This window comes from Xiphias gladius, chromosome 20 (genome assembly GCF_016859285.1).
Source record: "Xiphias gladius isolate SHS-SW01 ecotype Sanya breed wild chromosome 20, ASM1685928v1, whole genome shotgun sequence".
In the NCBI taxonomy this organism is placed as follows: Eukaryota; Metazoa; Chordata; class Actinopteri; order Istiophoriformes; family Xiphiidae; genus Xiphias; species Xiphias gladius.
This window is the reverse complement of record NC_053419.1, coordinates 17,327,746-17,346,403: the sequence shown is the minus strand read 5'-3', so window position 1 is coordinate 17,346,403 and position 18,658 is coordinate 17,327,746. Positions and strand designations below refer to the sequence as shown.

At 39.6% G+C, this 18,658-nt stretch overlaps 2 protein-coding genes across 2 annotated transcripts; one reads left to right on the top strand and one right to left on the bottom strand.

Annotated features, from left to right (window-relative positions):
* Positions 1-700: 700 nt before the first annotated feature.
* LOC120806704 (serine/threonine-protein phosphatase with EF-hands 2-like) lies at positions 701-7,364 on the bottom strand. The gene is made up of 18 exons (XM_040158082.1): positions 7,313-7,364; positions 7,199-7,216; positions 7,059-7,067; positions 6,828-6,955; positions 5,455-5,509; positions 5,103-5,278; positions 4,860-4,974; positions 4,692-4,738; positions 4,445-4,611; positions 4,325-4,361; positions 3,201-3,350; positions 2,721-3,074; positions 2,345-2,530; positions 2,015-2,157; positions 1,661-1,767; positions 1,318-1,481; positions 1,070-1,157; positions 701-885 (listed from the first exon to the last, which is right to left on the bottom strand). The coding sequence occupies exons 1-18, from the start codon at positions 7,362-7,364 to the stop codon at positions 701-703; spliced, it is 2,181 nt and encodes a 726-aa protein (XP_040014016.1).
* A 4,949-nt stretch (positions 7,365-12,313) lies between these two features.
* Positions 12,314-16,830, top strand: gsdf (gonadal somatic cell derived factor). The gene is made up of 5 exons (XM_040156534.1): positions 12,314-12,627; positions 13,303-13,460; positions 13,609-13,692; positions 13,803-13,933; positions 14,914-16,830. Exons 1-5 carry the CDS (start codon positions 12,506-12,508, stop codon positions 15,061-15,063), a joined length of 645 nt encoding a protein of 214 aa, XP_040012468.1. The 5' UTR covers positions 12,314-12,505; the 3' UTR covers positions 15,064-16,830.
* Positions 16,831-18,658: the final 1,828 nt, after the last annotated feature.

The window sequence follows — 18,658 nt, the reverse complement described above, 5'->3', positions numbered from 1 at the left end:
ATGCAGCAGAATTTATTCCACACATTCTTCTATCTTGTCAAAACGTGGTGGCTATATTACAGTTTGACACAGACAGTTCTGTGGGAGATTCCGGTGTGTTATACTAGTTATTTTCTAAAGTAGCGGACTATAGAGGTCTGGTAAGCCCACTTCTTTGACTTTTCTCTAACTCTGCACCCCCAGATTTTATAAATTTTCAAACTTGTGGTCTTCAGACCCGGCCAATGCTGACTCAAGTCACCTTTAACAGATTTGGTGCAGCTCCCTCTGGAGCCACAGTGGGCTTTATATAACTTTGGCGCTGTTCCTTTTAATTCTTTACTTCTTTGGGGCAGACATTGTCAACAGCTCACTCAGCATGAAAGGCAAAGACAGCATCACATGTTCGATGTTTTTTTTTTTTAATACACAACTGAACAGGTGAACATTAAGTTATACACCATCTTAAAAATACATCTTACACTTCTTCATTAAGCTTCATTGAAAAATATGGTTTAAAAAACAGCCGAAAATCTAAGAGGTAGAAAAAAGTCTAGATTGCACCTGGATAAACAATCACGCCCTCCGTCAGCCCTCCTAGGTCATGCAGCTGAGATACTACTGACCATTAAAATTTCCACAGATGATTATCCAGGTGAACAAGTCTACTCAGGACAGTTCTTGGTGTTCCCCTATGCAGCAGATCAGCAGTTACTGCAGCTCAGGTATGTGCAGAGAGGTCCACCAGCCGGAAAGCCTCCATGAACTCATTGATATCGATGCTCCCGTCCTTGTTGAAGTCGATGCTCTGGGCCAGGTCTGCGATGGCCTCGTCGCTGATCTCTGTCTTGAGATGAGAACACAGGAGTTTCCAAGTCTGACGAAACTCCTCGAAAGAGATCGACCCTGGATGGCGACATGGAGGAAGAGGCCGTAGTTTCAAACAAACATGGCACAGAAAATCGGTGGTGTGTCAGGTACAGCACGCTTTGTTGATTCACTTTCAGATACTCAGGGCAGTGTGTGTACTGTAGGTAGGAAAAAGGATATCTCAGAAGTAGCTCAGAATTAAGCCAGGCTGGCTACTGACCAGAGTGATCTGTGTCTATGATTCGGAAGATGGTTTCCAGGTTGGAGTGGTTTTTGTACATGGTCTCCAGGATGCTGTTGTCAGATATCTGTAACGGAAAAGACGAATCGATAATGATTTTGCAGCTCTGTGTGTGTGTCCAAGATGGGGAGGCAGGATGAGAAACAGAAAACGCACTCACCCTCTCACACTCACACACACACACACACACACACGCACACACACCCTGCTAGTAGGATGACGCTGACCTCTAGTTTGGGCTCCGTGATGGAGAGCTCCCTTATCCACTGCTGGTATTCCATCATGCCATTCTGGGTGCTGCTGACAAGTTGAGGGCGTAGCACCCTCCAGGGCAGTCCCAGCTTCAATACTCTCTCTGTGGCACTGGCCCAGTGCCTTAGAGAGATCACCCCTGAGACCCAGACAGGAAGATGCAGCGGAGTTGTTGTTATCGAACCACTATTTACATTCTGATACACTGGAACTAGAAGTTGGTGAGAAAGCACATTTCTGTTGTAACTGAGTGTTAAAATTCATCATTGCTGCTCAGCCTATTGTATAGCAGTCTTTTTTTTTTTTTTTTTTTTTCACCTGTGTTGTTAGGATCAAACTCCTGGAAGGCACAGATGAGATCTGACTTATGTACAAACAGCTGTTCCCTCAGAGCTCGCAGAGCTGATCTCTCCGTCCACCCAACACTGACAAAAGAACATGTAGAGAAAAAAAACTTACACTGTATAAATCTTGGAATAACTGTTAAATAAACAGGGAGAGGCTAATAATCATAATCTGTCTATGTGACAGTCTCGTGTTATCAAAACCTAAAGCAAATAATCGAAGGTGTTTTAATGTTCTTGGGACATAAATTTGATTGTTTGTTTTTTTTTAAAATTACATTCAGTTATCTGAAATTTGAAAGAGTGCAGCCTTTTTTACATTATTTACCTTTGTCGAAGGGTGAGCTCTCTGCACATCCGGCTGGCCTGATACTGAATGAAGTGTGGGACCAGATCGGGGCCCATTCTGATGTAGGCTCCTCTGTTGCTGCCCACCTCGTAGTAGTTAGATGCTGAAAATATAGTAAGCACCTGGGTGCAACAGAAGGCAGTTGGTAAATAGGCTAAAACTAAAAGCTGGTAGATGAATGCTTAAGTGAAAGCCATCAGATGACGGTGTTTCTCAACAGTACCAGTCTACAAGTACTTGCTTCTATATTCAGTATTCCAACCTTAAACTCTTCTTTGCCTACAAAAACATGTGACTCTTTGTGTTCACCCTTCGGTTGTGGCAGAACTGGTAGCCGTCCTGTTTGCACTCATGGGAGCGAATGAGGAGCTGCAGGTTGTGTCTTCCCAGCACCTCCTCAGTGACATCTGGGCCCCAGTAGCAGCCACCACCTCGCACCTCATTGGGAATGCAGCCATTTTGGGGCATGGGGTCGCTCCACAACACATCCACTATCTGGGTGGATTAATCAATTATTGTAAAAACGTTCTTTATTGTTAAATCTTTTAACAAAGGACTGTGGATAGCCAAGTCACAAAATATTAAAGTGTGTGCCTTCTGGAACATTGCTGCACGTACATGCTCCATGTTTTCCATCTGCCAAAACAACAACCACCGAGCTACATTTTCTTTTTCTATCACTCACCTGTTTCCAATCATGCTCATCCGTCGCTACTGCTTCTCCAGATTCCGGGTCTGAGTCGGAATCGGACTTCTGCTGCTCTCTGTAGGACTGGTCAAACCCAGCCAGTCTGCGCCTCCTCTTTAGCTCCTCTTCCACTGACCAGTTGAGTTGACTGCTCATGGGCAGGTTGTGGAGCGAGCGGCGTGGTAGTTGGTGCCTTTGAGCCGGTGCCGAGCTGAGGTGAGTCAGAGAACACACTCGACGCCGGCCTTCCACTGGTCCACCGGCCTCCCTGTTGTCGTTGTTGATTGTCTGAGTCTTGCTGCCGTTGACCGCATGAGGCGCCAGCTTAGGAGGCCTGAGGGCCGACACGTACTGCACACATTCAAAAACACACAGCTGAAGCACACATACGTAACCATTTTGTTAGTTTTATGATAATATTTCTAGATTTGTTGCACAAAATTCACTCATTTAATTGATGCTGACGGCCTCTCTTACTTTGTGTCTGTCCACTCTGGCTATCGTGTCGAGATCCGTCGTGTCAGAGACCCCTCCGTGCACTATCAGCACCTTGTGATCGATCACTGTGGCCAGAGGCAGCCAGCTGAAGATCTTCTGGAGAAGCTTCAGTATCTTCTTGCCGTGCACCTGTAGACCAAGTAAAGCTTACGATGACTTATATCCAATTAGAGGAATTATCATTATGAACTCAATATCTTATTCATGTGGGCAGTTTTTAGCCATGCTAGCAGTGTGACTCTACGGATGACAATGTTGTTCTGCCAGTCCACCACTTTCGTCCAGACTGAAGAATATCAAAACATGATTGGATCGATGGCCATGAAGACTTGTACAGACATTCCTGTCTTCCTCAGGCTGATAAGAATAATACAGAAGGTCCTTTAACCCTGAGTAATCTGTGCCAGTTAATTAACATGTGCTAGCACCATAACCTCCATGATGAGAGTCGGACGTGGTGTATCAAAATGCTGCTGGCAGACCTAACCTGTTTTTTACTAAAATGTGTCTAACGTTTTTTACAACACTCAGGGAGTACGCGAACTGAAGAAATACCAATCTGAAGGTTACTTTTACACAGGCAGGTTTGAATGAGGCAAAAATAGAGGTGCTTGTGCTTTGTACTTGACTACTTTCCATTTTACTCCACTTTATGCTTCTACTCCACTACAATAATTTTACAGCTATACTTACTAGTAACTTTGCACATCATGATTTTACAAATCATAAGCTGTGCTTTTTAAAATAAGACGCATTGCTATTGGTTAAACAACCCAGTAACATGAGTATATAAAGCAATTCTTTAGCTACATCCCAACCAGCTATAACATTAAATGTCACTAAAACATTTATTTATCACAAATGATAATACAATAACGCAATATCAAATAACACAGGAGCCATTCACATAATTAGTACATTTACTTTTGATACTTTATGTATATTTTGGTGATTATACTTTTGAATGCATGACTTATATTTTACTGAAATTATTGCTACTTTTAAGTAAAGGATATGAATACTTTTTCAACCCCTGGGGATAAGTTTGGCGAAGAGCAATAGACGGCAATATTGATGTTAAAGCAAAAATACACAAGACCTACCCTGTATTTTCCCAGAACTTCTTTAGTGAAACCATATCTGGAGAAAATAGCCAAAGAATATGCAGATCAGTTTACACATGAGCTGTAGGTTGAATATAAAAAGAACCATGCCTACTGTACCTCAGGTTAACAATGTGGTCCTCGTGGTTCCCTCTGTTCAGATGGACATCATTGGGATAGACCAGCAGGAACCCAAACAGGATGAGCAGGATCTCTAAGGAGTTTTTGCCACGATCCACAAAGTCTCCATTGAATACATACGGCTTCTCCGAGGATGGCAAACCATTCTGGACAGATTAGGTCCAAGGTGTTTATATAACATGAACATCACTCACTGACAATATGGCGATTTGCATGTTGTGAATACCTTATAGAATATCAGCAGCAGGTCTTCAAGTTGCCCATGTAGGTCTCCTGGGTAGGAATAATGAAAGCGTTAATATCTGTGGCAGTTGTGAGTGCATGCTGAATGTTTAAAGGTCAATGTGAACAGAAAATGAGAAAATATCAGAGTGAAATGCCTGCTGTTGTGTACCGCATATGGTAATCTCCTTTGTATGGCAGGTTGAGACATGATTGATATTTGTAAGAATTCTTAGAAGTCTCCAAGTCTCTCCAAGAAGCTGCAGAACATATCGAGCATGGAGCTGCTACTAGGGAAAAAAAACAAGTATGAATAAAGTGAGTGCTGAAGAAAAGGGCAACCATTAGAAACTTGTGTCTCCCTGTCTGCTTTTGGTATCTGCCATGAGCTCACTTTATGTGCATATTTGCCTACTTGTTTGTGCTTGAAGGCCTCCACCAGCTTCGACACCCCACAGAAGGTCATGGGGAAGGTCAGATGGGGGCCGGTGTAGCTGTCGGGTACCTCAATGCTCTTGTAGCAAAAATATCTCTCCCACTCCGCGTCACGACAGATTTCATTCTCGCGAAAGATGTGAGATATTAGGTTTCCTGCATTAGAGCAAGAGAAGGAAAGGAGGGGAAGTGGATCAGTGTGGTAAGGGAAAGCCACTTTACATCTCATGGCAGGGAGTGGAGCGGTTGAGCTCAGATTATCTCACTGTCAGTAATCTAATGAAATCTACAAGTCAGTGAATTAAAACAGGAGTTGAGAGTCATTGTCTTACTTTCACTGCTGGCCGGGGTGAAGTGGTCCATCAGGAAGCCAAAAAAATTGTAGAGCTGCAAGAAGAGAAAAGAGAATTTGAAAATTAAGATTATTTCCCGGTGTCAAAGAAAATATTAATATGAGTCTACGGCCATGCTAGCAGCTGTTCGAAGCTGTACTTGGGCACAATGGTGCTTCAGCGTGTTAGCATATGCTCATGTACATAAGACTATGTGAGTATGCTGATGTTTAGCAGGTATGATGTTTACCCTGTTCATCATCTTAGAGTGCTGCCATGCCAACATTTGATAAAGAGCACTAAACAGAAAGTACATCTGATGCTGATGGGAATGCCATTGGTTTTGCAGGTATTTGGTCATAAACCAACTTATTGATGGTTCTTAGACGGCAACTAGCGATTATTTTCATTATCAATTAATCAATTATTTACTCAAATAATCAAATAATTGTTTGTTTTATAAAATGTCTGAGAACAATGGAAAATGCTGATCAAAATATCCTAGAGCACAAGGTGACATCTTCAAATAGTTTGATTAGTCTGATGAAAATTCACATTACAATGTAAGACCAAGAAAATTAAGCGGCAAAATCTCACATTTGAGAGCCTGGACTCATCAAATGTTTGGCATTTTTGCTTAACAATGATCAAAATAGATGCTGGCTAATATTCTTTTGATCAAGTAATCGATTAATTGATCAATCATTGCAGCTCTAGATGCCTCTACAGGAAAGGTCAAGGGGTCACCAAAGATACAATTCATCCTCTGGGGTCCATGAACATCTGTACCAAATTTCATGGCATCCATCCAAGAGTAGTCCAGACATTTTATTCAGAACCATAAAGTGTCAAAAAAATTAGAAACTTTGCCAAATCATTTGAAATTATCATCTGGGAATCATGAATGTCTGTAAAAAATTTTGAGCCAGTTTTTTAGTGGGTGTTGAGATATTTCACTAAAAAAGTGAAAATCTAGATGAAAAGTCAGGGGATCACCAAAATCATCCAGATTTATTCACTATGGACTTTGAATGTCTGTACCAAATTGCATGGCAGTCTGTCTAATAGTTGTCAAATGTTTCACTCTGGACCACACGTCAACTTTATGGTGGTGCTAGAGGAAAAGTCTGGAGATCACCAAAAGTCCCTATTATTCATCCTCTGGGGACCATGAATGTCTGTACACGATTTCATGACAATCCATCCAATAGTTGTTAAGATATTTTGCGAAGGGGTGGACTGACCGACACTGCCATCTGCAATGCAGTCAGCATGTCTAAAAAAGTTAGCTGTGTCACTTTGGGAAGGTCACGTTTAAGATCAATTCATATTCATTCTGTGCAAACCTTTTTCCCAACACTGTGTAACCTCACCTTAATCTGGTCTTGCTCTCCTGCATATTCAATGGACTGGAAGATGTTCCACGTGCACCTGCGTCTCATCTCCAGCCGGGCCACATACTGACGGTACCAGCGCTGGATCAACAGAGCCGCTCTGATTGCTAAGAAGAAGAGAACACAAGTGCTCCTAACTACTGAGGTAATCTTCCTCTTTCACAACCAACACGTTCGTTCACCATGTTGGATCAAGACTGAAAGACTCACCGGTGGCGGCTTCACGGAGTGCATAAAAATCGAGGAGAGATTGCAAAAGTTATTTGAGTTAAGTGAGACTTTTTTTCTCCGATAGTTTTGAACACAAGTTGTTAGGCGTGAAGATATGATGGAATAAAACAGATATTTACCTGGAACTGAGATGCTCCCTAAATATGACAAAAAAAGATAATGACAGACATTGAATTATTGCAATCATTTGGAACATTTCTTCTTCACTAAAATGATTTTGATAAAGGCCGCACCTATGTCACATTTCTTCCGCTGTACTTCTGATTTTCCCATGCCACATCCCATGACCCTTTGCTGTTTTCACTGTCAGCGGCAAAGATATTCTCATTTGTGAGTCTGAGATAAAGGATTGCAACCTGTGAATAATGCAGTAAGAGATCAATATATACAGTATAACACATTTTTTCCATTATTTTATCAATTTTGCTATACGTTTTGATGTCAGAAAAAATGTGGATGATAAATAATACATAATAAATCATAAACAACAACAATAAATTTTTTAAAAATAATTAGGAGAAATAATCTTCATTACTTATAATTACCGGACCTTTTACAACATAATAGCAAAAGTATGGATTGAGTATAGTCTATTATAGTATAGAGTATAGACTATAGTCTTGAGAATAGTCTATTTAATGTCAAAAAACATACATGTTACCGAACCAAACAGAACAATCCATAGCCAAATGAAAACACAGCAATGGATTGGCCCAAAGTAACCTTACCTGGCCACGCTACCTTCTTGTCATCAGCTCCTCTCACTTCTTCAGCATTTTCAGATATACCTTGTCATACTTTTCCACAAATTTTCCGGCCACACAATATCCCTTAGCCTTTTCCATTTCCCAGGCACAGCGGCACCTGTCCGATGGCTGTAATGTTATAATTGGATGTCCCTTCTCTGCAGTTACCCACACACACACACACACACACACACACACTCAACAGTCACAAATACACACTTGGCAAAAGGCTTGTGAGCAGCAGAGCCAAGTGTCTTGGACAGGCCCCGTGATCACCTGAGCAATACAAGATGCAAGTGGATTAGGGTTAAACCTTACTACAACTGACATCTACGCTGAATAAACAGATGAAGGCTCTGATAAAGGGCAGCAACTGTTTTTGAAAGGAGGTTGTATTGGACCCGGCTCAAGTCCTATGTCATCATTGTGACTAATATGACAGCTGTTACTATCAATATACTCTGGCTATCTCTTTTAATTGACCACTGGTTAGTCTTACCCTTCTATTCTCAATAAATGCAGATATATTTCTAAATTAACTTACAAGTTAAGTACCACAGAATATTATTTAAAAGCAATTTCCTGATATCATGTGCAGAAATTGTTTCTTTGACTCCTCCATTCTTAGCATAGCAGAAGCACCATGTATTGTACCTTTAGCTTCAGCTGCCGTAGCAGCAGATGCAGTTTGAAAACGCTGATAACACTTCACAGACATTGTTATTTAAAAAAGTCTCGACAGATGGCGGACATAACTATGCATCCACGAAAAAACACTGGGGGGAAAAAGGCTTTCCAAGTGGATCAGTGATAAACAAAAGAATTTTTTATTTTTTTAAAAAGTGAGAAGAATTTAGAGAAATTTAAGCCGATGTGAGCCTGAGGAAGAGCACCAAGCTTGAATTAACTGCCTGTATTTGTTCTCATACTGAGAATGTTAAATCCTCTCACGTTTTTAGCATTAGACAGCTGCAATGTGCCATATGGGTATAAAAACATCAAAACAAATGAGATATTTATAGAACAAATATTTGGTGAAGACAGGCAATGTATGCACTATAAAAGTTACACATAGAACATTATTATCATCCCGTGTTTATATCCATACACTGCATGAAAATATACGACAGCATATAACTAATGCAATTTTGAGCTCTGTTGACACCAGTCTACACAATGTCATACAACCTATGGACAAAATAACAGAGACACCCTGCAGTATAGTGTAATCCAATACAAACAAAACCACAATCTTCAGCTCCAAAAGACATCAACGATTACGCGTCTTCCTGACAGTTTTGACAGAAACTAAACATTCATAAACATCCAATATTAACTATTGGAATTACACATTGTACACTGTACACTGTACACTGTTGCAGTAGGTGTCCCTGTTACTTTGTCCCCCCCTGCTATCTGCACTAATCATATTTATATCTTGGTGTACAGACATGCATTTTGAAATGTATCTCCATAGCAATATTTCCCACGGGTGAAATTCTGTTAATGTAGCTTTTCCATCTTGCTAAATTTCATCCTGCTTCATTTTTAATAAGTCCATATTCGATTAAACATTGATGAAAAGTAACAAACTTTCAAAAACAGCCTACAAAAATCCCCTCTGTGTTTTAAAATACATCTGAACAATGTTGTCTCTGTGATCTGCTTGTGGAACATCTGCATCATGCATCCTCCACAATCCTTCATCTGTGTATAAAGGCTCTTTGTGATGCCGGCCAGAAGCAGCAGCCGCTGGTTTGACTCCCGGCGGCACTACAACAAGGAAGTGGTGGGAGACTTCTTGTTCTCAAGGACTGTGTTCATTCATGGATGGTTATAGGAGGTCTAAGGCTGCGGTATCCCACAGTGGCCTCGTGTGTGCGTGTGGATGTGTGTGTGTCTATACAGAATATGGCTGAAGATATTGTATATTTTTGTTAGTGTCAGCAAATCCCTGAAAAGACCAAAACCAACAATGCGTTAGTCCATCTCTCAATACAACCTTTCTACCATGTGTCTAGAACTCAACCGCAAGCGATTTGCTCCAACCAAAAATGCATTTTTAAAAAACAGTCCTGAAAATTTCCTAGTACATCTGGACACTGCAGTTTTCAGGAAACATTACTCAAACATGAGTAAAAAGTGTATTTGTTGAGGACTGTTGGATGAATACATATCTGGTGCACTATTGAGTATTTACAGCAGGGCAGCGCATGTGGGATTGAACTCAGAATAAACGACAATGCCCATGTTCTTAATAATGAAGGAACATGTCACCCAGTGAAATGACATGGCTCACTAGCAGGTGTGGAATGTAACTAAGTTCATTTACTTAAGTACTGTACTTAAATACAATTTTAAGGTACTTGTACTTTACTTGAGTAAAACCATTTTATGATTCTGTGTACTTCTACTCCCCTACATCTCAGAAGGAAATATTGTACTAATTACTCCACTACATTTATTTGACAGCTATAAGTAATAATTTCTTTACAAATTTAGATTTTTGCAGAAAAAAACATATACACTGAAGGTTAAGCTAAGCGGGTCCCAACCTTAATGGCTCGCCACAGGTTACCAAAAAAATCGCTGTCTAGTTGAGGCCCGTCACAACGTTTCAGGTGTCAATGACTTGTTAGCAGAGCCACCAAATGGACATATCCCCCTCAGAAATGAGATCAAAGTTCAAAAAAGTTAATATAAACTTGTGTCATTTTTTTTTTTTTTCCCCTTCTTACCCTCATTAATCATCTCACGACTACTCAGATTTATCTCGTGACTATTTGGATGGGCCCGACCCCTAGGCTGGGAGCCACTGGATTAAACTACTTAACTGTGTATTAACTAGTAGCTCCACCTCAACCAGCCACGGCAGCGAAATGCTACTTATCAAGTTGACATCTTTACAATCGAACGGAAGTGTGGGAGTGTTCCAGCACTGACAAGCTGAGACCTGACTTCATTAAAGACCCGTGATGAGGATCTTCACACTGTTGTTGAGACTTGTAAAACATCTTAAGATCTCGTCACATATTTGTGTTATGATGCCCATACAGTTTGTTAAGGACACAAAGATGTGACATAAGATTTTAAAATCCTAATTAAGTAATAGTATAATTAAAATGTAATACTTGTTCCACAGAAAACTGACTTATATATTGTTATATATATTATACTAATAGATTGTTAATACTGATGCATTTTACTGTTGTACCTGGTGAAGGTGGAGCTGGTTTTAACTACTTTATATACAGTCAGGTAGTTTAGTCCAGGGGCTCCCAACCTTGCGGTCAGGCCCCCTCTAAAGGGTCACAAGGGGTTGTGAGATGATTACTGGGAGGGGAAAGACCGAAAAACAAAGTGCTGCCAAATCTGTATTCATTTTTTTGGACTTTGGACTGAATCTTAATTAATTATTAATTATTCAAATGAAACCATCTGAGAAGTTTAGAGGAGATATTTCTTCTTTGTGGTTCACACAAATGTCAATGCTACCAAGCTTTTTTTGCTCTGGGATTTCAGATATTAGCATCGCCTGCAACACTCATTATTGTCTTTGTGCTACATTTCTTCTCTCCTGGTCCCGTCCTTGAATGACAACTGTGTGGGAATAATATTGTTATTATGTTCATCAGGGAAGATTTCTATGTTTCATGTTAGGCCAAAAAAAAAAGGGAGTTGTAATAGAAGCTGATAACTACCCATATGCAGAAATGAATGGACGGCTTGTGTTTTATAGTTTTGTGGTCTAAAAGAGAAAACATGTAAAAATAGGCACTTACTGAATTCTTCCTGTCCTTCTTTGGACTTGCTAAAACTCCCCCCCAATAAAAAAAAAACTATCTCAGCCACTATTTCGGGGGTGGTAACAATGTGTCAAACATTGTTCAAACCCACACAGCTTTATTTTACATTCTAGAGGAGATCCCAAAGTTTCCAAAAATCCAAACATGTCAGGGTGGATTATGGAGAAAAAAGGTTCATAAAATGATGCATGTGACATCAACAGTAATTTATTTGATGGAACAGTGCAGCACAAAAGTCTAGGTTTTGAATATTTCGCTTAGATTAAACATAATGCTCCAATGTAGAGTCGGATCATATACTTATGATACTGGTGGTGAGGAATAAGATCATTTTATTAACCTTAAATCTGCAGTACATAAAGGGCGACGGAAGGGGAAAACTGTATATTAAAAGGAATTTGGAAAAATCTATATTAAGTCTGGTTGGCTAACAGTGGGGCACAAGTTTATGATGCATTTTCGGATCTCTTGTTAGGTGGGTTCTGGTTTTCACCAATGTTGTGACTAATCACCACTAGGAAATGATCAGATATTGTATATATGTCGTAATGTGGTATACCCATATACCATTCTGCCCCCCCCCTTCTCATTCCTGGCCTGAGTATTTTATTCTCTCTTTCTTTAGTGGATCATCCTCCTCTTACTCTTTCACACAGAACAGGGAACAGGACAACAATGTTAAGTATCTCAAGGCCAAGCTCTGGGGTACAGGAAGATAAAAACCCAGGTTCCCAGGCCCTGACAAACAATACCTAGCACAGCATCCCTGTCTGGTCACTCCTATCTCCTCCTGCAGCCAGACGCACAGAACCGACAGCAGCCTTTCGACTGACCCAAAAGCAGTTCATCTAGCAAACCCTCCAGCTCTTCAGCCATGTCCTTTGCATTCATTGTCATGACGATGCTGCTGGGCTCTTCAGTGGTGATTGCATTTGTCTTGCAGCCATCCAAGGAAGAACCTGCAACCTCTGCTAACTCTCCTGTTTCCCATCACAGGTCAGTATCAAACTTGTTTACGCACAAGCCTGTATTGGCATATTCTAACACTTCGTGCGCCTATGCAATGTTATGCTTTTGTTAGTAGTGAAATTTTGTTTGTAAGTAGGGGACATTCTTAAACCATCCTCCTCAGTATTGTCCAAAAATTATGAAACATCTTGTCAGGTCAGAGAGGTTTTTATCTTTTTAAACAGCCTCAGGGCTCTGGACTTGCCTATCAGTTTACATATCATGAGATCTGTGTTGATGCATATGCGCTGAGGCCTTTTCACATGGGTCACTGGGAAGTACTAGATTGTGTGGGTGATTCAGCATCACACCGACTGTTTCCAAGAGCAATTTGCCGAGATTTAAAACATTTTTCAGCGGCGTAATCAATCACTCTAACACAAGAATGATCTCACTTTTCGCTCAGCCAAACATTTGTAAACTGTTTTCCACAGGTCAATGAGGATACTGAGAGTGTGTGCTGTTAAGACTGAACAACCATATCTGGCATGTATCGGAACAGAGTAGCTGCTAACTAAAGCACCTTTTTGTCTTGATCGTAATGTTTACACAGTAAACTTTACTTTTTTGTAACAATGTCCAGGATTTCTTCTCTTTCTATGTGCTTCCGTTTCATTTTTAAAAAATATTATATTTCAATGTGATGCCGTATGTGTCGACCAGGTGCCATGGTGAGTCACTGCAGTCCATCAGGAAGGGTCTCCTCAGAGCTCTCAACTTGCAGGCTGAGCCATGGCTGCCTGCTGGTGGGCTGGACACGGTCAGAGAGCAATGGCAGATGACCTTCAGCACCATTGCTCACAGAGCCAAGGACACTGCAGGTAAGTGGAATCCAAAATTAATCGAAACTCCCGTGGATCCCACGCTCATCCAGCCTGGGCCTAATCCTTTGTGGCTTTTTAAGAGTCAAGCCAGGCCAAAAGTCTAAATCACTCTTCTTTTACTGTTTCTTTATCCTTGTTATTCCAGTTGCAGCAGTCTCTGTGTCACCTGATTTTGAAAACAGTACAAGCCTGAAGTGCTGCTCCATGGCCTCTGAGATCTTCATGAGAGGTATGCAACAATGTGCGTGGATGTTTGTCTGTACTGTTTGTGCATCCACACTGTATTGCAGTGGGAAAAATATAGTAGTCCTCGTGAACGTTCATTCTAATGTTTGCTAGATCTGGGCTGGGACAACTGGGTGATCCATCCTGCCAGCCTTACCATCGTTCAGTGTGCACTCTGCAACCCTGAAGTGAACACTGTGAGATGTCCATCATCCCACGTCAATGTCCAGGATGCCGACTCACAGGTATAATTCTCTAAGACATTTAAATAATGAAACAACTGTCTGCAAACCCCAATTGTTTGTTTGTTCTGATTTACATTTCCGAATTTGTAGTGGAGTAGGATCATAAAGTTCCGTAAAATAGAAAATACTTAAGTATCTATATTACTCTGTTACAACTAAGTACAGTGCTTGAGTCTATATACTTGGTTACTTTCCACCACTGTGCCTGGATTTCAGTGGAGCTACAACCAATAGGTAGCATAGTTTACCTTGGTGTGTTCTGGAGGTGAAACAGCTTCCAATAAATAAGCCTGTTTTCTCCTTTTCGCTGCCAACATAATTGTACTTTGCCAGTTGCAAGCCCTTGCACTCCCCAGAGTTGGTCCACCAGAAAACCAGAATGCTATGTGGCAGCAGAACTGTATTATGGAAACGGGAAATGGTTAAACTTTGGCAGAATGAGTAAACATAAGTATGAAATGATTTGTAAAGATAATGATTCCCTGTGAGTACAAATGGCTCGTTTTGCTCCTATGATCCAGATAACTTTTACTGTGAACTCTGAAGAAGTTCCGAGTTAATTTGATATGCAATTTAGTGTATGCAGTCTTATGGAAGTGTGTGCATATTTTTGCATAAACGTATGAATCTGTTAATAAATTTATGCAGTCTTATGCAAAGATTTTATTGAGAAATTCCAGTCTGCATCCTTTGAAAGATCACATTTATAATTTTGTTATTACTTTTTGTTGTTCTCATTGGCATTGGTAAAAAAAAAAAAATGTTATTTATTCATCCATTTTCATTCTTAATTTTCATGTAATCATATTTTTTTGTAGTCAGTGTAAATGTCTTTTACTTCATCTTCACCAAAAGTTCATCAGTTTGTCTTAACTAAATTCAGTTCAGTCTTTTTTTCAGTCTTGTTGGACAGCCTCGGAAATATGAGTATCAAACTCTGTCCCCATGCCTGACCCCTCCTCTCTTTTGTCATTCTGCAGGTCCAGGAGCCGTATTGTCAGCCCACCTCCCAGGAAACGGTGCCTGTCGTCTACGTGGACGAATCCAGCACCGTCGTCATTTCCTCTGTGCAGCTGACCCGCAGCTGTGGCTGCGCACCTGGAAACATCCATCAGCCCAGCAGAGAGTAAAGTTTGTTTTATCAGCCTGAGTATGTGACATCTGTGAGCCACCTGGTGCACAAACAAAAAACAAAAAATTCAAAAAAAGTAGATATTATCATTACGTACAGGCCTGTATGCTTTTGTACTTTTGCTTTTGTAAACTACTTCTCTGGAGTTTTAGGTGTTATCTTAGGTCATTACAAAGTGTGTTCAACAATGAGTGTGGGAACCTGAGCAAGAACTGTCCTAAGAATTCAATTTTGCATTCCTGTTTCTCTATTGTAACCAGAAAGAACGATGCAAGGGGCAGCACAAATTTGTTGAGTCAGCCAACCACTTATTATTATTTTTTAATGTTCGCTCTTATGGTGGTGGTGGGAGCGTGGGGGGGGGGGGGTTAATGAGCTCACAAACCCATTATTGTTCTCAAATTACAATCCACTTTAGTGTGCTATTGTTTTTTAAATAACATTTACCATCAATCAGGCTTCCATGGATTTTGCAGGGTGATAAAAAAAAAAGAAAAAAAAAAGCGTTTCAGTAGGTAAATCCAAGTATTTCTCTAGCAACAAGCTTTGGAAACTGCAAAGTGAAGTGCAACTGGCACTTGTGTAATAAATGCTGCACATTTATCTTTAAATAAATCTCATGAGTACAGAGCACTATTTATAGTTACTAACTGTTACTAAGTGTTCCCTCCAAAAATGTGAAACTATCCAGAGCCAAAACCTCTCACAGGCCAGTTGTCTCTTCTGTGATCTGTGAAATGACACTTTCCTCTTATGGAAAAGAAATCAATTTAATCCCAACGGGCAAAATTAGGTCACGTAAAGACATACAATTATTTCTTCGATGTGGTAAAATTGTAACTTAAGTACAGGCTTGCCTTTTTGAGGGTTAAACTTTTTTTTGGTCTTTTGTAGGGAGATAAATAAGAGAATATTGTTTTTCACAGCTAAATTCCATGCTCCTAAAACTTAGTATCAGTTTCTCCGGGGTTTAAACGACATCTGTGCTATGCTTTTCCAAAAACTTCCCTTGTTCGTGCCCCATTTTCATGTTTCAACCGGCGGAAAAGATAAACGGGACAATGCTACCTTGCAAACACAAAAAACTGTATTGCAACAGAGTGTAAAAACTAAATCAAGAAAAATCATTGTCATATCATATTTTAGTGCTTCACTGTGATGTGTCATTTTGGCCAGTAAAGTCATTTAATTAAAGCTCTAATTAGAAAGATTGAAGCCTGGAAATATAACCTAAATATAACCTAAATGAAACAGTGTCTAAATTTTAATTTAAAAAAAAAAGAAATGGCCAAATGATGGTTTTATTTTCCTATTTTAGAATCAGATTTCTACTTTCAGAGCATTTCAGAGTCTATTCTATTATGTTATCAGTTAAGTCATTAATTAATCCAAAACGTTTTGTTTGATTTACATGATGTTTGCTTTTATATTCTTTTTATTAACAGCAGAGTTCTCTGACCATTTCTCACAATCGGTGAGAAAATACAGTTCTCAGTTGTGATTTTTTTATTTTTTATTTTTTATTTTTTTTAATAAAATGGTTGGTTTTATGCTCTCACTCACTTTAACAAGTTACCTCACCGTTCACCTTTCCAAGTATTTTTAACAAGTGAACTCCTACTTAGCAGAGTGATATATCACCTCAACTAATCAATACACTTAGATCACTTAAATGTTTTGTTGTCTTTATTACACTGAATTCATTATATTCATTACTTCATTATTTCTTGCTCACAATTTTTTGAATAAAGATGATTGAAATGAACAGTTGTTTTGCTTTCAGTTGTTTTTAATGGGGAGTTTTATTATGGACGGAAGTATGATACTTAAAAAGATTTCGTTGGTGCAGTTCCTTATGGCAGTTTTTCATATATATACATTTTGTGTGTATGTGTGTATATATATATATATATATATATATACACATACACACACACATAATGATGTGCTGTGTATGGGCCTACATAAACTAGTTTCTCTTCCCAGGAGAACTCGGGGAATACTGTTGGTCTACAGAGATCAAGTGCACCATTGGGGAGAGCTTTCAGCATGCCTATGTAGTGTTGCCTGTGGATATATCTGCAGCTGGACATGAGCAACTGGAAGTTAAAGCCACTGCCCCCACTGCCACCACACTGAACGTACACAGCAGCCCGACCACAATCGCAGAGAACTGCGGCCTCCGTTATGATGTCACAGAGCACTTCAGCACAGAGATGTCAGGGACATCGTTCTGTGTTCAGGTTATCACCCAGGAAGACGTCCTGGGGGACAAGGTTCTTAAATGTCCTCCCTATCTGGTCACCTTCTGGCTGAGAGATCCAAATCAGTCCAACCAGCAAGGTGGCGGATAAAGTATCAGTGGCTGAATAAATACTCAAACCTTTTCCTTAGGACAAATTACTACTACCACTCAGTAAAAATACTCCGTTACGAGTAAAAGTCCTGCGTTGAAATGCTACTTAAGTAAATGTATTATTAAAGGTAAAAGTACGCACTGCAGAAAAATGGCCCCTCTGGCTGTTATACTATTGTATATTATATCTTTAGATTATTATTACTCATGCATTAATGTGTAAGCAGCATTTTACAGTTGTAGTTTGTTGAGGTGGAGCTCGTTTTTAATAATTTTATATAAGGCTGCAACTGATGACGATTTTCATTATACATTAATCTCTTGATTATTTTCCGGATTAATTGATTAATTGTTTGTTTTGTTCAAATTCATAAAATAGTGAGAAAAGCCCATCACAAAGAACCCACAGTGACACTTTCACAGTGTTTGTTTTATCAAATCGATAGTCCAAACCTCAAAATTATTAAAATTATTAAAAGGAAAACCAGCAAATCCTCAAATCTGAGAAACTGGAACCATGAAATGTTTGGCGTTTTTATATGAAAAATTATTAAACATTTTAAAAGTAGCTGCCAATTAATTTCTGTCGAACAACTAATTCTTCCGTCTCTCTTTTTACATACTGTGTTGTATGTAAAGGGATTAGTTAATTTGTAAAGTGATTAGTAACTATAACTGTTAGATAAATGTTTTGGAGTAAAGATATAATATTTCCCTCTGAAATGTAGTGGAGTATAGAGTATCATAAAATGGAAATACCCAAGCACACATACCTTAAATTTGTACTTAAGTACAGTGCTTGAGTAAATGTACTTAGTTACATTCCACCACTGTAAAATCTATGGCGTTGACTGACAATCAGAACACTGGTTGATTCAACATGGTTTATATAAGCTGCTACCATAATTATAACTGCATCTGAATGTGTAAGTCCTGTTTATATTGTAACCACAATACATACAATAGTGTGTAACTAATTCGTGATTATTTACCACTGGCTTACACATGTCCTTTACAGTTATTGTTGAATTAATGTAGCATCAGAGATGATATCTGAATGTAATTTATTAAACTGCTACTTTGGCTTTATTTTCTGTTGCTCTTGGCTCTCGTGCAACTCTATTACCTGAGTGAGCAGACAATGAATTTGCTTTCAATGTTCACAAGGTGCGTAGCACAACGAATTGTGCAAAGCAAGCAGCCGCTTGAGTGCTACAAAAATATGGCCTATGGGCTC